At 42.2% G+C, this 25,438-nt stretch overlaps 1 protein-coding gene across 1 annotated transcript in view; it reads right to left on the bottom strand.

The window, feature by feature from the left end:
• Positions 1-25,438, bottom strand: part of xpo7 (exportin 7) — an 88,732-nt gene that overhangs the window by 50,209 nt on the left and 13,085 nt on the right. The window contains 5 exon segments of the mRNA XM_052040719.1: positions 37-141; positions 6,725-6,790; positions 14,064-14,230; positions 19,290-19,383; positions 22,185-22,331. Of these exon segments, the coding sequence (XP_051896679.1) occupies positions 37-141; positions 6,725-6,790; positions 14,064-14,230; positions 19,290-19,383; positions 22,185-22,331 (579 nt within the window).

Genomic DNA, 25,438 nt, shown 5'->3' with positions numbered 1-25,438 from the left:
AATCTAACAATTGTTGACAAAATGTAAAACCCTTACCTGTTTTAGTAAATTGCATGAAAGTGTGAAAATATCAAACAGTGATGCGTCTCTAAATGATGATGCAATTTTCCTATGTTTTGTCAGTGGATGCGTAGTGTCAGCCTAGGAAAAAAGAACCATACACATTCACAAGTGAAAAGATGTTACAATAATTCTCAAATCATTAAAAGCAGCAACACAGGTTAATAAAGTCATTAACAATGCAAACAAGCTTTGGAGTTGATTCCAGAGGAATAGAATTAGAATGCAGACTTTACAGACCTTGATTGGAATATTTTTAGCAGGACAAACTGCTGGTGACAAAAGCTGAGAGGTGGGAGATGAGGGGAAGAATGATTGTGGAAGGATATGCAGAGTGAGCTGAGAAAGAAGGGTGCAACTGGGTGGATTACGTGGAGAAAGGCACCAATGTAGACAATTTATTTCTGCACAGAAATGTTCTAGTACTGCTGTTTAATCTCTTTGGAGCTCAGTGCCCTTCTCATAAGAACATAATAGGAGCAGGAGGCGGCCATTTGGCCTGTCGAACCTGCTCTGCCATTCAGTAAGATCATGGCTGATCTGGCTATGGACTCAGTTCCACCTACCTGCCTTTTCCCCATAACCCTTAATTCCTCTACTATGCAAAAATCTATCTAAACTGTGTCTTAAATATATTTAATGGGGTAGCCTCTAATGCTTCCCTGGGCAGAGAATTCCACAGATTCACTGCTCTCTGGGAAAAGCAGTTCCTCCTCATCTCCGTCTTAAATCTATTCCCCAGAATCTTGAGGCCATGTCCCCTTGTTCTGGTCTCACCTACCAGTAGAAACAATTTTCCTGCCTCTATCTTATCTATCCCTTTCATAATTTTATGTTTCTATAAAATCCCCTCTCATTCTTCTGAATTCCAGCAAGTATAGTCCCAGGCGACTCAATCTCTCCTCATAGGCTAACCCCTTCATCTCCAGAATCAAACTGGTGAACCTCCTCTGCACCGCCTCCAAAGCCAGTATATCTTCCTCAAGTTAACAGATCAAAACTGCATGCAGTACTCCAGGGGCAGCCTCACCAGTACCCTGTACAGTTGCAGCATAAGCTCCCTGCTCCTAAATTCAATCCCTCCAGCAATGAAGGCCAAGATTGCATTTGCCGTCTTGACAACCTGTTGCACCTGCAAACCAACCTTTTGCGACTCATGCACAAGCACTCCCAAGTCCCTCTGCACAACAGCATGCTGCAATCCTTCACCATTTAAATCATAATCTGATCTTCTATTTTTCCTTCCAAAGTGGATGACCTCACATTTACCAACATTGTACTCCATCTGCCAGACCTTTGCCCACTCACGTAACCTATCTATATCCCTGCAGACTCTCTGCATAATTTGATTTTCCACTCAATTTAGTGCCAGCAAACTTAGATATGCTACACTTGGTCCCCTCTTCCAAATTAGTAATGTATATCATGAACAGTTGCAGGCCCAGCACCGAGCCCTGTGGCACTCCACTCACCACTGATTGCCAACCAGAGAAACACCCATTTATCCCAATTCACTGCCTTCTATTGGTTAACCAATCCTCTATCCCTGCCAATACATTACCCCCAACTCCATGCATCCTTATCTTATAGATAAGTATTTTATGCGTCACCTTATCGAACGCCTTTTGGTAATCCAAGTATACAACATCCACCTGTTCCCCTCTATCCACTGTGCTCGTTATATCCTCAAAGAACTCCAGTAAGTTCGTCAAGCAGGGCCTGCCCTTCCTGGATGCATGCTGTGTCTGCCGGATGGAACTACTTCTATCCAGATGTCTTGCTATTTCTTCTCTGATGAACCATTGCATTATTATTCTGCTGTCTGAAGAACCTTCCAAGATACTGTAACTGTGCTCCTCCAATTCTAGCCCTGTGTACTGTTTGGTGTCCTGTACTACAAAGGCACTTGTATTTATGCTGTCAGGAAAGCTCTGGAATTCTCACAAACGCTACTTCTCCTCTAACATAATCTTTACAAATTACCTCTTGAAAAATGATTGGGATTGGCTATTTGCCCATTTTTCCTCTATATGGTCCAGTGTCAATCTTTCTGTGAAATTTTTCAGGAAATGTTACGATATCAAATGGGTTGTTATTGTGATACAAGTTCTCAAAGTTCAAATGATACACAGCCGATACATAACACTGAAGTTCATGTATTTATGACTCATCTTAATTGGTTGCCCTCTCACTTCTGAATCAGAAGGTTCAAGCCCCATCCCAGACACCCAAACACAAAACACTTGGCTGACATATTGGAGCAGTACTGAACGAGCACCACAACTTGTGATGTCATCTTCCAGCTGAACATTAAACTGTGGGCCCTGTCTGCACTCTCAGGTGGATGCAAGACATCCTCCCATACCACTTTGGAGAGGAACAGGGCAGTTATCCTAGCATCCACACTTATAGTAATCCTCAAATGACACGGAACTTAAGATTTATCCCACTCCATGTGCCTGCTCTGCCATTCAATAAGATCATCCTCCTCACCTCTGTTCTGAAAGGCAGACTCCTTATTTTGAGATTGCAGCCACAGGTTCTAGACATCCCAACCAAGGGAAACACTATCACTGAAATTATCCTCGTCAACTCTTGTAAAAAAATTTTCTACATTTCAATGAAATCATATCTGTGATCAAATGTCTGCATAACCTCTCCTCCTACGACAAACCTATGATCATTTGAATCAGTCTGGTTGACCTATTGCAAATACATTCAATCCTTAGGAGACCACAGCGTAAGGTGCCTCTGCTCTTACACTTAAATCCTCTTGCAATAAATATACCATTTCCTTTCCCAATTGTTTGCCAGACCTGCACTTTAAATTGCAATGATTCCAGCACGGGGATACCTAGCTTCCTCTGAACACAAACGCCTCTCAGAAAACAATCTGCTGGAGGGACTCGGCGGGTGAGCAGCATCTGTGGGGGGCGGCAAAGAAATTGTTGATGTTTCGGGTTGAGACCCTGCATCAGGGTCCTATATTGATATTGCATGATTGAAAAGGTGATATTGATAGCAAGATTCAGCCTTTAGATTCAATACAAGATGGAACATAGAATGTAGAACAGTACAGCACAGGAAAAGGCTCGTGCTGACCATGATGCCAATCCAAACTAATCCCATCTGCCCCACAGATGGTCTCTATTCCTATATTCCCTGCCCGTTCACTTGCTTGTCTAAATGCCTCTTAAACTTGCGATCATATCTGCTTCCAGCACTTCCTCTGGCAGCCCATTCCAGGCACCTACCACACTGTGTAAGAGAACTTTCCTCCGAAGTCTCTTTTAAACTTTCCCCCTCTCATCTTAAAGCTATGATCTCTAATACTTAACATTTCTACCCTGGAAAAAAAACTCCGACAATCTACCCTATCTATGCCACAATTTTATAAACTTCTATCAAGTCGCCCCTCAGCCTCCAACACTTCAGAGAAAATAGTCCAAGTTTGTCCAACCTCTCCTTATAATTAATACTCTCTAATCCTGGCAACAACCTGGTGAACCTCTTCTGCACCCTCTCCAAGACCTCCACACCCTCCTGTAGTGTGGTGACCAGAACTGCACACAATACTCCAAACCTGGCCTAACCAAATCTTTATACAGCTGCAACATGACTTCCCCATGTTTACGCTCAACACCCTGACCGATGAAGGCAGCTGCGTCGTGTGCCTTCTTTACCTATCTACTTGTGTTGCCACTTTCAGGAAGCTATGGACTTGGACTCCAGGATCCCTCTGTACATCAGTGCTCCTAAATGTTGTATACTTTACTCTTACATTTGACCTCCCAAAGTGCAACACCTCACACTTGCCTGGACTAAACTCCATCTGCCATTTCTCTGGCCACATTTCCAACTGATCTATATCCTGCTGGCTCCTTTGACAGCCTTCATCACTATCCACAACTCTGCCAATTTTTATGTCATCTGCTAGCTTACTAATCAGTTCACCTACATTTTCACCCAAATCATTTACATAAAATCAGACAGTGGTCCCAGCACTGATCCTTGCAGAACACCACTGGTCACAGACCTCCAGTCAGAATAACACTTCTTCACCACTACCTGTCTTCTCTAGCCAAGCCAATTTTGAATCCAATCTACCAAGTCTCCATGGATCCCATGTGCCTTAATCTTCCGGATCAGGCTACCATCATGAGGGAACATGTCAAACATTTACTAAAGTCTATGTAGACAACATCCACTGCCCTATCCTCATTAATCATCTTCGTCTCCTACTCAAAAAGATTCAATCAAGTTTGTAATGACCTCCCCCACACAAAGCCATGCTGACTGTCCCTAATGAGTCCATGCTTTTCCAGATGCGAGTAGATCCTATCCCTCAGAATCTTCTCCAATAATTTCCCAACAACTGATGAAGGCTCACCACCCTATAATTTCCCTTCTTAAACTGAGGAACAACATTGGCTATTCTCCTGAGACCTCACCTGTGGCTAAAGAGGATACAAAGACCTTTGTCAAATTGTGGAGACAAGGACTTGGGTAAAAGATTAACAAGTCAATATTGTTGACAGTGTAAAGGAATCAACTTAAAAAAAAAGTTACCAAGTACATATTTGTCAATTATCAGACAAATCAATAAAAAATATGCCTCTAATCCAAGTGGATGAAGACAGCAATCCAGGCACGTTTCATGGCAGGCCTAAGGAATGACCAGGTTGCCAAGGAGAACAGGCCTACATTGCAATTCAAAGCATGTAGGCCAAGGAACTGCAAGGACATTGATTTTTGGAGCCAAAACAAAAGTCCCAAGTTTTAAAGCATGAAATGAGGTCATTTGGCCCACTGAGTGGGCAGTGATCCAGTAATCCAGTCAGTTAGTTAGTTAGGTTGGCATTCATTAGCGTTTAGTAGAATAAGCAGGGATCTAATTGAAATGTACAAAATTCTGACAGATTGGATGCAGGGATGCTTTCCCTAGGAGGAGGTGCCACCATCAGGATGGGGGTCAGGCAAACCTGTGGAATTTGCTATAAAGGTTGAGTTGCTGAATACACTGAGGGATATGGAAATACTTCTAGACCCAAAAAGGCATCAACTGGTCTGGAGAGAGAGCTGGGGAACAGTACTGAGACAGATATTCACCATTATGTACTGAATGATGGGGAAGGTTTGATGGACCAAATGGCCTACACCTGCTCCTACAACTCCTGAAGAGTTGGATGGGAAACTGCTACACGTTTCCCATCCAACTCTTTCTCCACGTCCCTTCAAGTATGTATGCAGCTCCTGCTGGAAGAGCACAGTGGAACCGGTTTCCACTGGCAATGCATTCAAAATCCGACCCACTCACTTCATTAAAAGTAATTTTCCTCACATCGCCTCAGGTCCTTGGTCTTTCCTCTTAATACAGTGACGCTCTGCAGCATTTCAAAAGCAATGAAGCTCATTTGAATGAAACAGAACCACTTCTCCCCAGGCAGCACAAACACAGGACTGCGGTCTAGAGAAACTCTAAGAACGCATCACCATTCAAATCCTCAAACATAGATGGAACCAAATATAAACACACACAAAGCCCAATACACGGGAAAGCACTGTACTGAGAAGGCACTCGGAACCTGTAACTACTTCAGTACATTCTTGGCGTTGCCACTTTGTAACAGTTTGCAAACATCACTTGTTACACATTAAAACCTTCCCCAGTGACCTTTCACAGAGTCACAGGTCTCTCACTCACAACGGTACAACGTGAGAGTTGACAAATGGTTACAGGGGAACCATTCATTTATTAGCACCCTTAGTAACACAATCAGAAGACAAATCAGGAAATCCAAGAGTCATGATGTTAGATATATACATGATTGGAACTGAATGTGCACACCTCTCTGAAATCACTATATAACCCATGAAACTACAGTGGGAAGATGTACTGATAAAATATTCATCTATATAATGTCTATTATTGACATTACAGAAGTCCATAATTTAAATAAGGAACTAATTGTGCAATCATTGACAATTTTCGGCTAAACTTGATGCAATACTGTGAAGCAGTAAACTTATCTGGTTTAAGCCAGATTGACTCCTCCTGCAGGAAAAGACAGCAAAATCCTGTTCTCACTAGAAATAGTTACCAACTTGTCTTCCTCATCCAAGGTCAATGAGTAACTTAGTTTTGAGCAGAAATTTCAATAGGCAAGGAAGTAAAATAAAACAGAAATCAGGAAAATTAACACAAAAGAGCCTGCATCATAGCACAGGGTGAACGTGTGTGTGATATTACACTGAAACCACAGTGGGGCTGGGCCACAGGGACTACACCAGACCCAACATTGGGGAAAGCCAGAACAGAATTCCTCCCATGTTCCAAAAAACGCACAGATTAGGAAGCTGTGGGCATGCTATGTTGGCGCAAGAAGCATGGTGACACTTGCAGGCTGCCCCCAGAACACTCTACGCAAAAGATGCATTTCACTGTGTGTTTCGATGTACATGTGACTAAAGATACCTTATCTTAGAATGCCAAGTCACAGAAGTAATGCTGTCAGAACTACAAGTAGAAATGTTATTAATTTGTGAATAATATGATCATCTGCCTCAAAACTCTGTGAGCAGAACACGACAGACACACAAACAGGGAGAGAGGGAATGGACATGAATAAGGAAACAGGACACTGAAGGTCACTGCAGCACTTACCTGGTTTATTTCGTTTGTTAACTGGGAAAGAATCATTACTCCGATAATACAGTGCTCAACACTGTCCTGTGGAGAAGGACAGAAACAATGTTGTTTACCTTCTTTTCCTGTGTTTCTCCCCCTGAGCAAATTAGCCATAATTATGAACAGTTCATCCATGACATTTAAGCCTCATTAATCCAACAGTTCTGTTTCCCAGATTCACTAAGCAGCCGATCGAGCTGACACAGGGAGAGCCTGGCTGCAGGACATCGACACACTGCACAAGATCAGATCGGGTTTCCTGCCGACTTAGACTTAGAAATGGAATCATTCCACAAACAGAGGGTGGTGAGTGGCACAGCATTAGATGCTGCTGCCTCCCAGCTCCAGCAATCCAGGGTCGATCCTGACCTCTGGTGCTGTGTGGAGTTTGCATGCTCTCCCTGTGACTGCGTGGGTTTCCCAATCCAGTTCCCTCCCACATATCAGAGGCGTGTTAGTTTGGAGATTGTGGGTACTATAGATGGGGAGCAGGAGAATCAGGAGAAAGTTGATGGGCGTGGGAGAAAGAATAAGTTATAGCACAATGGGTGGGGGGAAATGGGGTTGATGGGATTACTCTGAAAAACAGCATAAAGTTAAGGGGCTGAATAACCCGTGTCATAAGGAAATATGAAACAAGAAACATTGTGTGGATTTGGTATAAGTGTTATTTTATAAAATATGAACTTCCTGTCAACTCTTCTCTCGTCTTTTCCGGACGTCATTGGCTCCTGGGAGATTATGAATCCATACGTGCCCTCACTCCCACATCCCATGCCTTATGGAGTGAATACACAGAGTAACTGTCCTACTGGGGCAGTCAATAACCAGAAGGCACAGGTTTTAAAATATTTGGCAATAAACCCAGGGGTTGATGAAAAGGCAAATGGACCAGGTTGTGCTTATCCCAGTGCTGCTCACATCAGTCCTACAGCCCCGTGGCTCCCAACCCACTGCTGGCTTTGCTGCTGCCTCGTGCGAGGCGGCGATCAGAAACATTTAGAAACAGTTGAAACAAAAAATTTTAAAGATGGAAAACTCTATATAAAAACTTAGTAAATGTATTAAAACACATGAAATTGTTAATGAAAAATGGAGAAATAAAGAAAAAAAAAACAAAAACATCTTTAAAATGAAAAGGTGACCTCAATTAAATGAATGAGATTACACTGGATGGCTAGAAAATATATTAAAATGCTGGAGGAAGTCAGCAGGTCAGACAGCATCTATGGAGAGAAATGAACAGTCAACGTTTCGGAAAAACTAGAAAATATATTGTGCCTGATCCCTCTGGAGATGTACCCGATTTGCTGCCTCAGTAGCGTCAGGAACTCCCGTGGACCCGATGCCAAGTCTGGAAGCACAACAAGAGGTCAGATGCCTTGTTCATCTAATCTCCTGTACATTCCCAACTTCCAAGCCACTATTCTCTAAGGAACCACAATCAAGCCTTCAGTGTAATCAGGCACAATGCATTTCCACACCTAGTCTCCATGATCAGGAACGCTGAGCCTCAAGTGATATTGGAAGCAAACTCAAAATAACTTTGAAAAGGTGTGCAAAGATGGCTAAAAAGATAAATTTTGCTGCACTTTGGGAACAGAACAATAGGATGAAGGAACAGGACAATGGAATAGGATTAGGAAATGAAACTGGGCAGGTGGTAGAAGAGTAGGTGGGAACATGACCATAATTCTGAAACTTTCAAGGTGGTTATGGAAAAGGATAAGGTAGGTCTTAAGGTCTTGAACGAGGCTGATTTCAATAGCGCAAGAGAGGACCTGGTGTAAGACTGGCAGAGGGATGGGACTCTGAGCGGGAGCAAGTTATTGCATAAAGCAGGAGCCAGTGAGAACAAGTCTAGTAATCAGGATAGCCAGGGGTACAGTAAAGGCAGGGAAAGGAATACCCAGTTAAAATGCATTTATTTCAATGCACGAGGCTTAACAGGTAAAGCGGACGAACTCACAGCATGGATTGGCTCTGAGGACTGGGATGCTATAGTCATAACAGAAACATAGCCTAGAGAAGGGCAGGACTGGCAGCTCAATGTTCCAGGATACAGATGCTACAGGTGTGACAGAAGTACAGGTAAGCGAGGAAAGGGTGTTGCCTTTTTGATAAGGTAGGACATAACAGCAGTGCTTAGAGATGAGGTTCTTGGGGTATCATCCAGTGACACCATATGGGTAGAACTTAAAAGTAAGAAGGGGAGGGTCACCCTAGTGGAGTTGTATTATAGATCCCCCTAATAGTCAGCAGGGAGCAGGTGAGCAGAGAAATTGCTCAGAGCTGTAAGAATAATAGGGCTGTATTAGTGGGAGATTTTAATTTCTGCGGTATTGACTGGGCCACCCAGTGTTAAGGGCCTGGATGGGGTGGAAATTGTAAAATGTGTCCAGGAAAGTTTCCTGAGTCAATATACAGAGAGACCTACTCAGGAGGGTGCAATACTGGACCTCTTCTTGGGGAACAAGGCAGGCAAGAAACTGAAGTGGCAGTCAGGAAGCTTTTTGCTTCTAGTGACCATAATTCTTACTAGTTTTAAGATAGTGATAGAAAAGGATTGGACAGGTCCACAGGTTAGGGTCCTAAACCGGAGCAGGGCTAATTTTGGGGGCATTAGGTAGGATCTAGCAGAGGTTGATTGGGTAAGCCTGTTTGAAGGGAAAGGAAGGAATGGCAAGCAGGAGGTCTTTAAGAATCCAGGAGCATTTTCCTGTTAGGGTGAAGAGTAAACCTGGCAAGTTTAGGGAACCCTGGCTGACGAGAGCTATTGAGGCTCTGGTCAAGAAAAAGGAAGCATACATTTAGGAGGCTGGGGACAAGTGAGTCTCTTGATGACTATAAAAGGATTAAGAATACACGAAGGGAAATTAGGAGGGCAAAGAGAGGGTACGAGATGGATCTGGCAGGTAAGGTTAGGGAAAATCCCAAGAGGTTCTATAGCTAAATTAAAAGGGTGGCTAGGGAGAGAGCAGGTCCCCTTAGAGATCAGAAGAGCTGCCTATGTCTCAAGACACAGGAAGATGGGTGGGATTTTTAACAAATATTTCTCCTCCGTGTTTACTGAGGAGAAAATCATGGTTGCTCAAGAGATACGGGAAACAAGTGGAGATGTTTTGGAGAACATTCATATTACCATGGAGGTATCTGCAGCCTTACAGTGCATTAAGGTGATAAATCCCCAGGGCCTAACCGAGTGCATCCTCAAACTTTGTGGGAGGCTACAGAAACTTGCGGAGATATTTCCTTCATTGTTAGCCACTGGTGAAGTTCCCGAAGACTGGAAGGTGGTTAAAGTCGTTCCATTGTTTAAAAAGGGCAGTGAGGACAAGCCAGGGAACCTCAGGGCAGTCAGCCTGACATCAGTGGTGGGGGAAGTTATTACAGGGAATTCTGAGGGACAATATCTACCAGCATTTGGGTAAACAAAGTCTCATTAGGAAGAGTCAGCATGGTTTTGTGAGAAGTCATGTTTGACTAACCTTTTAGAGTTTTTTTTGAAGAGGTAACCAAAAAGGTAGATGAGAGTAGGGCAGTGCAGTGGATGTTGTCTATATGAACTTCAGCAAGGCCTTTTGACTAGGTCCCGCATGGCAGGCTGGTCTGGAAGGTTAGGTCCCAAGGAATCCAGGGAGAGCTAGTAAGGTGGATTCAAAATTGGCTCGGAGGTAGGAAGCAGAGGGTGGTGGTTGAAGTTTGTTTCTCGGAATGGAGGATGGTGACTAGTGGTGTGCTGCAAGGGTCGGTATTGGGACCCTTGTTATTCGTTACTTGTACAAATGATTTGGATGTGGATGCATAAAACTTGAACAAGAAGTTTGTGGATGACATGAAATTAGGAGGTGTTGTTGATAGTGAAGAAGGTTTCAAAGATTACAGGGGGACCTTGATCAGTTGGGAAGTGGCCCGAGAAGTGGCAAATGGATTTCAATACAGATAAGTGTGAGGTGATGCATTTTTGAAAGTCAAACCAGCGTAGGACTCATACTATGAATGGTAGGGCACTAAGGGAGTGTAATAGAACAGAGAGACCTAGGGAGTATAAGTGCATAGTTAATTGAAAGTGGCGTCACAGGTAGACAGGGTGGTGAAAAAGCCATTTAGCATGCTGGCCTTCATTGGTCAGGGCACTGAGTATAGGAATTGGGATATTATGTTGCAGTTGTATAAGTCATTGGTGAGGCCGCAATTGGAGCACTGCGCACAGTTTTGGTCGCCCTGTCACAGGAAAGGCTTGGTTAAACTGGAAAGAGAGCAGAAAAGATTTGAGGATGATACCAGGACTATGTCCTGAGTTATAGGGAGAGGTTGGCCAGGCTAGGCCTTTATTCCTTAGAAAATAGGAGAAGCGAAAGATAAAGTGGATGATAACAGTCTTTTTCCCCAGGGTAGGGGAGTCCAAAACTAGGGGGGCATAGATCTGTGAGAGGGGAAAGATTTTAAAAAAAAAGGGACCCGTGAGGCACCTTTTTTAAAAGAAAGGTCAGAACGGTGAGTATATGGAATGAGTTGGCAGAGGAAGTGGTTGAGGCAAGTACAATAGTGTCATATAAGTAGTACTTGGATAGGTACATGGAGGAGCAGAGCTTGGAGGGATATGGGCCGAATGCAGGAAATTGGGACTAGCTGAGTGGGCACTGTGGTCGGCATGGACTGGTTGGGCTGAAGGGCCAGTATCCGTGCTGTATTGTTCTATGACTCTATAAGTAGATCAGGAGCAGATGCTTGCAGGTAAAACAACAGCTGACAACTGGGAGTCTTTCAAAAGTAAGTTAGTAAGAATTCAGGGCCAGTGAGGGTGAAAGGCAGAGGTGGCAAGATTAGAGAACCTTTGATAAAATGACAAAGGATAAAATGACAAAGAACAAAAAAGGAAACACATGGCAGGTATAGGCAACTGGAATCCAGACAGCCTCTTGAGGAATAAAGATTGTGAAGGAAAGAACTTAAAAAAAAATTTGGAGGGCAAGAAGGGGCCAAGAAATATCTTTGACTCAAGATTAAGAATTTAGAATCCCAAGACATTCTCTCAGTATCAGGAGCAAGAGAGCAAGTAGGGAAAGATTAAGCAATTAGGGTCCCCTTAATGTGGAGCCAGGCAATGTTTGCAAGGTCCTAAATGAATATTTCTTATCTGTATTCATCAAGGACATGGAAGAAAAGAGTTCAGAGAGAGGGGTAGGTGGATAATCTGGAACAGGTCAGTATTAAAAAGATGCAAGATGGAATGGGATGCAAAGGGTTGATAAATCCCCAAGCCAGAAGAGATCTATCCTAGTTTTCTACGGGAAACAGGGAGAAGCTAGCTGGGTCCCTGACAGAGATGTTTGTATTTTTGTTTGCCACAGATGAGGTGCCAGAAGACTGGAGGTTAGCTATTGTTGTTCCCTTATTTAGGAAGGACAGCCAGGCTGGAGAGCCTTGGGTCAGTGGTCAGGAAATTATTGGAGAAAACCCCAAGGGACAGGATTTATGTACATTTAGAAAAGCAGGGGCTGATCAGGGATAGTCAGCATGGCTTTGTGTGGGGAAAATGTTGCCTTCTCTAATTTAACTGAGTATTTTTGAAGAGGTAAGTAAGATTGATGAAGGCAGGGCAGTACAGGTTGTTTATATGGAGTTTAGTACAGCATTTGACAAGGTCTCACTTGATGGGCTGATCCAGAAGGATACAAGGCAAGTTGGCAAATTGGATCCAAAATTGGCTTGATGATAGGAGCAGAGGGTAGCAATAGTAGAACGGTTTTTCTGCTTGGAAGTCTGTGACCAGTGGTTTACCACAGGGATTGGTGCTGGAACCTTTGTTGTTTGTGATATATTAACAACTTTGATGAGAATGTAGAAGGTAAGATTAGTAAATTTGCGGATGTCACGAACGTTGGTGGTGTTGTGGGTAGCAAAGATATAGCTACAGCAGGATATAGATCGGACAGAAAGTTGAACAGAGCATTGGCAGATGGAATTTAATCCAAGTGTGAGGTGATGCACTTTGGGAAGTCAAAGAAGTCAAATAGGGGTAGGCCATATACAGTAAATGGTAGGGTGCTAAGGAATGTTGATATACAGAGGGATCTTAGGGTTCAAGTCCACAGTTCCCTGAAAATGACACACAGATGGATAGGGTGTGACATCACATGGCGTACTTGCCTTTCTAGGTTAGGGCATAGAATTTAAAAGTTGGGGTGTTATGTTGCACCTTTACAAACCATTAATTATACCGCACCTTGAATATTGAGTACCCCATACTATAGGAAAGATGTGGTTGCACTGGAGAGAGTGCAGAAGAGATTCACAATAATGTTGTCTGGATTGAAGGTTATGGAGAGCGATTGGATAGGTTGGGTTTCTTTTCTCTGGACCAAAGGAATCTAAGGAGTCACCTAATATAGGTATATAGAATTATGGGACATAGGTAGGGTAGATAGTCAGAACATTTTTCCCATGGTAGAGATATATAAAACAAGACAGCACAGGTTTAAGGTCAGAGGAAGGAGCTTTCAAGATGGGAACTTTTTTTTTAAATACACAGAGTGGTTGATATCTGGAACTCGCTGCCACAGGTGGTGGTGGGATCAGATACAATCAGTATGCTTAAGCGACATTAGGACAGGCACTTGAATAGGCACTGAAGGATATGGATCTAATGTGGGCAAATGGAATTAGTGCAGCTGGGTGAAAAGGTCAACATGGACCTGATGGGCTGAAGGGCCTGTTTTTGTGCTGTACCACTCTATGATGTTTTTCAGCAATTGGGACAAAATTGGCCTCCTGCTGTACTGAATGATTCTGGAGTTCTCCGATCACAGTCGGGATTCAACAACTCACTGACAGAGAGCAAGGAGTACAATAATGGGTGTCACATGTGGGGGTGATTTTATCCTACTCCACACTTTCCAGCACTGATATGCTGGAGGACTCTGTCAAACCTCCACCGTAGTTCTGAAACACTGTCTGGAACGTGGGCAAAAGAAGCCATTTAGATCCTCAAACCTTTTCGACCACTAACTAGATTATGACTGATTATCATAATTAAATTTGCCCATCTTGGAACCTTACATCTGAATCTCTAACAAGCTAGAAACTGAATCTAGAATGCTTCAGTTTACATAGCTTCTTATGCTGACTGAACTGGGGAGAGGGAGCATCAGGTAAAGAAATTTAAGTTTATTTTGTGCAATGTTTGGTATCCAAAAGAGATAAGGCCTCAGGATGAACAGAAATTATTAAAATAAATTTGACTATTCTTGACTCTATGAAGTCAAGAATAAATGCTTACCAATAAATAAAGCTTAACTGCAGCAACACCCACCTGCAAAAATCTTGTGACATCAGCAATGACATTCCTAAAGACATACTCCTCCTTCTGGCAGTCAAACCAGCCCAGTTTGGTGATTCGGGCAAAGAGTTGGATGAGTGCTTGTGTGACAAAGTTTGCCAGTTTTGGTCTGGTCGCCAGGTAATTCAAGACATAGTTTCCTAATGCCAAAACAGAAAGGGAAAATGAATCACATTCTGTAAAAAAAAAACTGAATCCTTATAACCCAATTTAAGAAAAGAACACGGAACAAAAAAAAACGCACTTGCTAGAAATTGAAACAAAAACAAAGTTGGAAACCTTCAGCAGGTCAAGCAATAACCGTAGGAAGGAAACAGTCAACATTTCAGGTGAAAGAAACTTCAACAGAACAGAAAAATTGAATAAAATAAGTTGCAGAGAAACATAGAGAGCAGAAGGACTGTCTGCATTAGGGTATAAACCAAAGTTGTCAAGATAACAACTATAAAAACTGGCTATTAGAGACAGAGGAGGTAAAACAAAGAAACAAATTGAAACAGCCACAATAGCAGAGAGAAGGATAGCTATCTGAAATTGTTATATAAAATGTTATGTTCTAAATGTTGCAACAGGCCCGGATGGAAGATGAGAGGCTGGCTGTTCTTTGAGTGTACTTCAAGCATAATTGGAGTTTTTTGATGAGGTAACCAAAAAGGTAGACGAGAGTAGGGCAGTGCAATGGATGTTGTCTATATGAACTTCAGCAAGGCCTTTCGACAAGGCCCCACATGGCAGGCTGGTCTGGAAGGTTAGGTCCCATGGAATCCAGGGAGAGCTAGTTAGATGGATTCAAAATTGGCTCGGACGTAGAAAGCAGAGGATGGTGGTTGAAGGTTGTTTCTTGGAATGGAAGACGGTGACTAGTGGCGTGCCACAGGAGTCGGTGTTGGGACCCTTGTTATTCGTTGTTTATATAAATGCTTAGGATGGAAATGCACAGGCTTGATCAGTAAGTTTGCAGAAGACATGAAATTAGGAGGTGGTGTTGATAGTGAAGAAGGTTATTGAAGATTATAGGGGGACCTTGATCAGTTAGGGAAGTGGGCCGAGGAGTGGCAAATGGATTTCAATACAGATAAGTGTGAGGTGATACATTTTAGAAAGACAGACCAGTGTAGGACTTGTACTGTGAATAGTAGGGCACTAGGGAGTGTAATGGAACAGAGGGACCAAGGAGTATAAGTGCATTGTTTGTTGAAAGCGGCGTCATAGGTAGACAGGGTTGTGAAAAAGCCGTTTAGCACACTGGCCTTCATCAGTCAGGGCACTGTATAGGAGTTGGGACATTATGTTGCAGTTGTATAAGTCATTGGTGAGGCCGCACTTGGAGTACTGTGTACAGTTTTGGTCACCCTGTTTTAGGAAGGACTTGGTTAGACTGGAAAGAGTGCAGAAAAGATTTACAAGGATGTTGCCACGACTAGAGGGCCCGAGTTATAGAGAGAGAAAAGTTGGCCAGGCAAGGTCTTTATTCCTTGGAACGCAGGAGAGTGCGGGATGACCTTATAGAAATGTTTAAGTTCATGAGAGGCATAGATAAGGTGGACAGTAACAGTCTTTTGCCCAGGGTAGGGGAGTCTAAAACTATGGGGCATAGATTTAGGGGAAAGATTTAAAAGGGACCTGGGGGGCAATTTTTCCACACAGAGGGTGGTGAGTATATGGAACAAGCTGCCAGAGCAAGTGGTTGAGGCAGGTACAAAAGTATCATTTAAGCACTTGGATAGGTATGTGAAGGGGCGGGGCTTAGAGGGACATAGGCCAAATGCAGGAAATTGGGACCAGCTGGGTGGGCACCATGGTCAGCATGGACTGGTTGGGCCGAAGGGCCTGTATTTGTGCTGTATTGCTCGATGACTCTATAACATAGGAGGCTGAGAGCAGAGGGGTCAGAGTGGAACGGAAAAATAAAGTGACAGGAAGCTCATGAAATGAACAGAGGTGTTCAGCAAAGCACTCAGCCAACCTACATTTGGTTTCTCCAATATAGAGGAGACTACTGAACACCAACAGCAATGCACTAAATTGGAAGTGCTTGTTGCCTTATCAGCAACCTACCACAAACAGTCCATCTGTTCTCCCCACCCCTCCCTCTCTCTGTGCTTGTCATCTCACTTTTCTGATAAAGGGTCCGTAGCCTGAAACACTGACTGTCTTGCTCCCCACAACACTGCTTAGTGCTTCCAGCATTTCATATTTTTGTGAAAGAACAAACTAAATTGATTATTCAGGGAGTCTGCCCCAACCCAGGGATGTCCCAAAGCACTTTACAGTCGATGAAGTACTTTTGTTCCCACCTTAGTGTTTGATTACTATTGAAATGTGGGAGGTAATTTGCACATAATTAAATGCCAATGATAAAAGCAGATTATAAGTGTTGGACAGTACACTACAGAGAAATCCACAATGAAAGAAAGCAGATGAGGCCTCAATTTATTGCTTCATCTGAACAGTGAGACACACATGTTCCCTAAGTTTTGCATTAGAAACCCAACCTGGATTACTGCACTGTCTTTGGAGAGACAAAGTAAAAACAATGCCCAAACTATGAGTAATATTGTTACTTGAAGTGGCCACCATTACACTGCAGGCAGTTGGACTCAGAACATTGATCAGCACATGGTAATGTGATATTGTTGCTATCATCGATGAAAGAAGGGCAGAACTGGCATTCCAACATTCCAGGGTGTAGAATCTTCAGGCGCGACAAGGGTAATTTAAAAAAGGAGGTGGTACTGCAATATTGATTAAGGTGCCCATTATATGGTGCTGAGCGAGAATATCCTGGAAGGCTCTTCAGATGAGGCTACATGGGTAGAGCTTAGGAACAAAAGGGGGGGGGGGGGGGGGGGGGGGTGGTTATACTACAGTCTTCCTAATAGTCAGCAGGAGTAGATATGTAGACAGAGATGCACGAGTAATAGGGTTATAGTAATACGGGATTTCAAGTTCCACAGTATTAAAGAAAGTACTTTAATGTGAAAAGCTTAGAGAGAGTGGAATTTTACATCAGACATATCATTCGCAAGTGAAATAATGAGCGTTCAAGCCCAGTGTGATCCCATAAGAGTGAAAAGAATGGGCAGCAAGTCCAAGGATCTCTAGATGTCAAATGATATCAAAATTTGGATAAATAAAGGTAAAGAGAACTGAAAACAGGGAGGCCTGACAGGAGTATATAAAGAATTGGAAGATACTTTAAAAGAAATTATAAGGAAAAAAGGGGCAGGAAATATCACTGACAGACAAGTTTAAGGAAAATCCTGAAGTGTTTTATGTATATTAAGATTAGGGACCCAAAGTGTCACTCTGATGGATCCAGAGGACGTGGGTGAGGTCTGGAATGAACACTTTTCATCTGTATTCACTCAGGAAGAGATATTATAGTCTGATCATTTGGGGGCGGGGGCGGGGGGGGAGGGTGGGGAGCAGTTGCAGTGAAGTTTTAGAACATGTCATAAGAAAGAAGGTACAAGATGTTTTAGCAGGCTTACAGATGGATAAATCCCCAGGGCCTGATGAGAATCATAGGGTGTTATGCGAGAAGGGAGGAGATTACTGGGGGTCCTGAGAGATATTTAAATTTTCACTGGCCAAAGTTGAGATAGATAACTGGAGAACAGCACATGTGGTACCCTTATTCAAGAAAGAGAAGCAGCGATAAGCCCGACAATTATAGACCTAGGAGTCTAAAGTTAGTGATAGGGAAGCTGCTAGAAAAAATTCTGAGGGTCAGAATTCTGAGGATTAATCTGTACTTGGCAAGGCAGGGATTAAGCAATTAGATCCAAAACTGGCGGTAACAGGAGGCACAGGCTGATGGCGGAGGGTTGCTTTTTGTGATTGGAAGCCTGTGTCCAATGGTGTACCACAGGGATGAGTGGAAGGACCCCCACTGTTTGTTAAATACATTAACAATTTGGATATGAATGAAGAAGGTATCAATAAGTTTGCAGATGACACAAAAGTCAATGGTGTTGTCGATAGTGAGGAAGATAATTGAAAGCTACAGATTGATACAAGTTGGTAAAATTGACAGAGCAATAACAGCTGAAATTTAATTCTGATAAGTGTGAGGTGAACAAGTCCAAAGATCTCTGAAGGTAGTAGCACAGGTAGATAAAGCATCAAAGACATATGGAATGCTTGCCTTCATTAGCCGGGGCACAGAACACAAGAGCCGGGACAATTTTAAGAAACATTGGTTAGGCCACACCTGAAGTACTGTGTGACTACGTGCAGTTCTGATCACCACATCATAGGAATGACATGATTGCACTGGAGAGGGTGCAAGGGAGATTTACCAGGATGTTGCCTGGGATGGAAGGTTTCAAGTACAAGGAGAGACAGAACAGACTGGGGTTGTTTTCCTTGAGGTGGAGGAGGCTGAGGGGAGACCTGGGAGAGGTATACAAAATTGTGAACATAGATAAGGTAGAGAGTAGGAAACTTTTCCCCATAGCAGAGGTATCTAAACCAGTGGGCATCAGCTTAAGCTAAGGAATAAAAGATTTAGAGGGGATGCCAGGAAGAACTTTTTCATCCAGAGGATGGTTGGATTCTAGAATGCACTACCTGAGTTAGATGGTGGAAGCATGTAGTCTCACAATATTTTAGAAATATCTACACAAGTATCTGAATTACCAATGCATATAATAGGATTACTATAAATGGATACTTGATAGAATGAGCATGGTGGGCCGACAGGCCTTTCCTGTGCTATATGACACTATGGCTAAATATAACTGACTTTATACAAGTCCAATTGATCTGATGAGCTTTTTGAACTCAGGTAAAGAATTTGGTTCAGAATAATATGGGATGACAGACAAACCAAACCATGCTACGACTTCTCAGCTGAAAGACGCCGCAGTCTGAAGCCCAGCCCTTCCTCAGCAATGTATTGAAGCGTTAGTGTACATTGCACGCTCGCACATGTGCCAGTAGTTGTATAGAATGCCCAGGAGTGTGCCATACTTTATACCCAGAAATCTGTCAGTATTTTTAGAAGATCCCTGGAATCCCTGAATTAGCAATGAGACCTCAGCAGTAAGGTAGCACTGGAGGACATAAGTATGTTGAAACATATCACTATCTGCAGCAAATCAACCCCATTTCATGTGGAAAAGTTTGAGCAGATTGCAGGGCTTCTCTGCATCGGCTAAGGAAAGCAAAGGAAAAAGCAAGTTCTATACTTACGTATGTCAGTACGTTGTTCTAAAGGCAAAGGGTTGTTCGTTCGCGAAACAAGCTTTGTAAGGCAGGTTGCTGCCAGCAACTGTGAATACGATGACTGGAGAACAATGAGAGGAAGATTTTAGAAAGATAAACTATTTCTTAGAACTTACATTATTGTCAATGAACTATAGTGTTGGAAATATTGTTGCTATTTTTGTAAAATACTTAATTGACGAAGAGGGTGCAATTTTTGTTAGGTCCAGGTTTAGGTTCCTATCAGTGGTACATGGACAAGACATGCTTTTGCTATCATTCCAAAACTTTTGCTACTAAATCAGGACACCAATATCTAGCTATCTCTGTGCTTACATTGAATGTGGCTTTATTTTTAAGAAATCCTTACTGGCCGAAATGTTCTTTACCAGCCTCCTACCCGTTTTACACCTTACTCTATCAACATACTTTCCTTTTCCCTTCTACATGTAGCTTTTCCTATACGTAGCAGAGCCCCAGATTTGATTGTGACCTCTGTGCTGTCTGTGTGGAGTTTGCATGTTCTTTCTGCGACCCTGTGGGTTTCCTCCTTGGGTGGTCTGGTTTCCTCCTGTACACCAAAGATATGGTGATTGGTAGATTAACTGGCTACTGTAAATTATCTTTAGTGTACATTGCTGGTGGGAGAATTGGGTGGGGTGGGTGGGAAGAAGAGTTAATGTGCATATTTGAGACAGTAGGGAAATAAATGGGAGAAATGAGATTCATGGGATTTCTCAGAGAGCCGACAAAGATTCAATGGGCCTCCTACATTGCAGGGAAATATGAAATCATTCCTATGGTAGTTGATTCTACATTCCAACCAATCATTGGATCAGAGAAGGCCAAGAAAGGTAGGATGGAAAGAGTAGGACCTATTTCCATCAGTAGGAGTATCAATGACAGTAGAAGGCATGGATTTTAGATGATCGTCAGGGGTTGAGGAAACAGTTTTTCATCCAGCACATGGTGGGGATCTGAAAGGGTGGTAGAGGCATATCATCAGATTTTAAAAATAAACGGATGAGGGCCGGCACCTGGGTAGAATGGATAAATCCTGCTGAGCTGTAAATTTGTGATTTTCTTTAATTCCAAGATTACAATGTTCTTCACTGCCATAGAATCAACACAGGACAGGAGACCATGCAGCCCAATGAACCTGTGGTGGTTTCTGTTAAGTTTATTCCTCAGGTCTTTCCTCTCAACCACTTTCTTTTCCTTTTGTGTACATTCAATTCCTTTGGATTTAGATACATTTTCCAAGGAAAATGTGGTCACCTTAGACTTTACATCAAAATATAGCAACTATACAGTTGATGAGAGGAAAGCCAGACATTTAAGTTTGCACACTAGTGAATTTCTACAAGTCACAATATCCATGAAATTGAGAACAAACAAACTGTATACCCAGGCCATACCACGATCTTTGGAGGCCTAATTGGTTATGGATCTCAAAGTCAACACAAGAAAGGGCCATGTGAAACAATGACATTCTTCTCAACATTAATCTAAGTATTAAAGCATGGGACAAAACTCATTTCTGATGATGCATATTATCTCATTCAGCTGCTGGACCTTCACAGTCCTTAGAGGTTTGGGGAACAAAGGAAGCTTCATAAAGGAATGTCAGTTTTCTGTCCATTTGCTAGTCTTCCACCACCTTGTTTTCAGTGAAGGTCAAAAGTCAACATACAACATTATCTTTCGAGCTCCAGAGTAGATTGTATAATGATTTCTTCCCAGAGATACAAACAGTGCTCTAAGCGGAAATAGGCATATTTGGAAAGCAAAAACCTGAAGATGCTGGGAATCTGAAATTAAAACAGAATATGATGGAGACACACAGGAGGCCAAGCAGCATCTGCGGAGAGTCAGTTAATGTTCAGGTGAATGACACTTCATGTTTATTTGGCATCTTTACAAACTCAAATAATAAAAAAGTGCACCCTCCCTATATTGAATGACTAATATTAATAAAAAGATTTTTTCATGACTTGAAAAGCAAAGAAAACCTCACAATAAGTTTGAGAAGAAGCAAAAGAGAAAATGAATGAGCATACAGCTCTTGGATATGGGACACTTACATCAGCAAGGTAAACCGATATCTCAGTAATCAACAGCCACTTCACCACTTAAGATGATGGCAAGCAACCTTGAACCTCACAGATGTTTTCTATCAAACACATGCCAGATGAATTCTCTATGATTTGCAGACTAAGTTAAATTGAAGCAAACCATACGCTGAGCAAAGTGTCAAATTCCAATGCATTGAATTATATTTTAAATCCAGACGGAATCCATGATTGACAGACAAATGGGTAATATTCTGCAATTACTTGCAATTTAATAAATCAAAACACTATTACAATCTTTCGTAAGTGAACATTGTACATAAAATTACACAATGAACTCTAATGCTGTCTAAAATTTATTTTACATTTATATTCACACATACATAGTCTGTAGGAACCTACATGTTGGATAAAAATTCTCGAGAGCCATCTATGAATTTGTTCCCATCAATTGCATTATTGGGACCCTAAATGGATTGCAAGGTTACAGAATTAGTGCATTGCTTGGAAAGCACCCAAATCAATGCCATCCAAGAAAAATGATTAAGGAATGAAGATTTTAATTCCCGTCAATTAAGGTGTGTGTGTGTGTGTGTGTGTGTGTGTGTGTGTGTGTGTGCGCGTGCGTGCGTGCATGCACGTAGGGAGACCTAGGAGAGTAGGAAGGTGCCCATGATTAAGGTAGTCACGAGTAAACAAGGTGGAGTGGATATTTCACGATCCAAGGTTAAGTCACTTTGTACTTCCATGCATACCACTTAAACTGTCTACAAACTACTAGAATATGTACTTAATGGTTGATGGTACTTACACTTCCTCTCTCTAGGAGCAGTTGGCATTTGCTCAGGCAGTCTGGGCTATTGGTGAATTCAACTAGGGCCTTTTCTGCCTGTAGTCGAGTGGACGTGTCAGTGGTTTCATAGAGCTGTTTACACAGTATCTCTAGCTGGGCTAAGCTCTGAAACAATAAACATGGTGGTTACTAAAGGACAATACAAACTGCAACCAGGATTATGCTAATGTCAAGCTAGTGATGGGTCTAAAGGATTGGTGCCAGTGCCAATTCTCTCTGCTGATATGAGCCAAATTATGAAAGAACTGGAGTGTCTGTTAAACACTCTAGCTCCACTTTGGTAAGAGTGATCCAAGGGCATATTTCAGTATCTGAGCCATATCATCGCCAGGATTTTGTCTGAATGCTGGTCACCTTAACCATCCTTCTTCCTTGGATCTGTCCGCAGTCAAACCAGACCCAAGACGTCTTTATGAAATCTATCTTTCTGCCCCTGGAACTTGAGGCCAAGAGCACCTTACCTTTCTCAGCTCTGCAGGGCTTTTAAGGAGAAGTTGTGGTCAGCGACGCTTAAATGCACGATTCAAAACCTCCTCAGGAACTTGAGCACAAATTCACTATAGTGCAGTGCTGGTTTTTTGTTTGGGAGGGTGCGCAGGGAGTGCAAAGAAGGGGGTGCTGCAGCTGGGAGTTCAAATGATATAATAAACAAAAATCCCAAATGCTTGATCAAATGGACACACAATTTCCCACAGTCATACCTTTAGACCTGAAGGGGAGTTATCACAATGTTGTGTCAACATTTAGTTCTCTTTCAGCAAAAACTGTTATGAACAGATTGATTGATCAACTAATGAGTTACTTTACCTGCTATTTCATGCATTCCATGTGTAATTTGTTGCTACATTTGCTCAAACAATGCAAAACAAAAACTATTTATTGATTGCCAATTGTTTTGGAACATCACAAGATTGTGAGAAGTGCTTTGCAAGTTTTTTTTTGGTTTCGCCACAATAGACGTTACTGGCAAGATTGCATTTATTACCCATCCCTAATTCCCCCACTGAACACAAGTCACACGAAGCAGTGAGATTCAAGTGCTGTCTGCACAAAGTGGTGAGATCTCAGCGCATAGCAAGTCTGTATTGAGATTTCAGTGTCTGCAGAATGCCTGTAATGAAAATTCAGAATCTGCAGCATGAGGTGGTGAGATTTCTGTGCTCTCTGCATGTCTGTAATGAGAATTTTGTATGCTCTGTAGGAGTTAATGAAATTTCAGTTTCAGAATGCACTCTTGTGCTGACACAGGATCAATCTCCAACAGTGATCTGCTGAATCATGATGCCACTGTTATGCTACATTACCCAGCTGATAACAGTGAGAGAGCTAATGTTTACACACGGGACAAACAATTGAGGACATGATCAATATGAGACCAATTGAGGAAAAGTTTGCTGGGTCTCAGTTAAGCACAACAGATGACACAGCCTAACCATTTTACTGTAAACTCCACCTTGTAAATACACTTTAAAAAAAATTGTCCATTTACTCTGAGCAACAGAATAAAAGCTCCCAAAGAATGCAACTTGTGCTTTCTTTGGGAGCTTTCAACCAATTCAGAAGCATATCCAACAATAGTTTAAATGGAAGTCTTGACTTTTATTATAAGATTGAATTTGTCCTTAACTTTCCCCAAACTGTAAAACAAATGGGTGTGGTGGTCTTGTGACCAGATACTGTGACAGATCACTGACAAATAAAACTATACTGCCCTAGCACTTCTGTGAACAACAAAATGGGAAAATACAACATTTTCTTAATGATTTATAAGATAATTTACAAGGCTTCATTTCTAGAGGTTGCCTACCTTATTAGAACACATCTGGGAAACCTGCCATTAATCACAATTTATTGAAAAGAAACGAGGACCTAGGAATGGAGACAAAAAATATAACTAATTTCTCTATTTTTGCAAGTTACTTCCCTCCATCTCCTTGGATCTAATGGCTCTGGAACCTTTGCAAAGCCAAGCATGTGCAGTCAACTTATCCTCAGGCTCCTTCAACAACTTCCATTGTATACTGAAAAGCTCCAAGACACCTAACTAGAGTATCTTCAAATTTTAACGCTGAGCCTCAAAAAGATAATTAAATGAGTGGTTCAAGAATTAGATTTTCCTTAATGCAATCCTATCTTTACTTATGTGTTGAAAGTTTAAAAATAATTATTCCAGGGCTTGGGGCTGTAACAGATAATACAGGCAACCCGTGTTATGACCATTCAGGTAACGGAAATTCACCCTTGCAGAATTCACAAATCACTAGCTAAAAACGTGAGAATAAAATTTGCTCTCATGGAATTACTAAAAAAAAGTAAATTAACATAAAATGTATCTTTCAATTTGTGTATCATGATGCATGTGCAGATGATGCAGTTTTTTGTTACAGAAAATCGCAATAGGGCCAGTTTTCTAGGAACACCCCCAACCGGCACCCCCCCCCCCTCCAAAAGCAGGGGTCACCTGTAGCCAAATGCCAATGATGCAGTGTCAAAAATCAAGAAAGGACAAGAGACTAAATATGAGAGGCAAAGTGCTCTAGAAGATGTGCAGAGTGGAAGAGATTGCTGAGATGGCAGGAAATTGAAGGACAAGGGGCATGATTGGTCTTGTAGGTAAAGATGAAGATTTTAAAACTAAAATGTCAGAGCAGGCACGAGAATAGATTTGTAAGGATAGCTGTAAATTGTGAATGAGATATGGCAAATGTGAGATATGAGCAGCAGAACTTTGGATGGGCACAAGTTTTCTTAAGGTGGGAGAGGAGGGATCAGCAGGAGAGCACTGAAATGGTCCAGGGACGAATGACAGGGAAAGGCAGCTCTGTATTCAGCATCAGTGATACAGGTTCAAAGCTCAGTAAATGAGAGAATTTCGGTCATCTGCATGGTGAATCCACACATTCATACATGCTAATATACAAATTATTCTTTGATCAAATCTTTGTTCTCCATGCATGATACAACCATGTGTACAATACCCCAGTCACTAAGAATACAATGTCCTGGTCCAGGAAAAAAAACTTGCAGATGACACGAAATTAGGAGGTGGTGTTCATAGTGAAGAAGGTTATCACAGATTACAAGGGGATCTTCATCAGTCAGGGAAGTGGGCCGAGGTGGTAGATGGATTTCAATACAGATAAGTGATGCATTTTGGAAAGTCAAACCAGTATAGGGCTTGTACTATGAATGGTAGGGTACTAGGGAGTGTA

Source organism: Pristis pectinata, chromosome 29, assembly GCF_009764475.1.
Source record: "Pristis pectinata isolate sPriPec2 chromosome 29, sPriPec2.1.pri, whole genome shotgun sequence".
Classification (NCBI taxonomy): domain Eukaryota; kingdom Metazoa; phylum Chordata; class Chondrichthyes; order Rhinopristiformes; family Pristidae; genus Pristis; species Pristis pectinata.
This window is presented reverse-complemented; position numbering and strand designations above follow the sequence as displayed.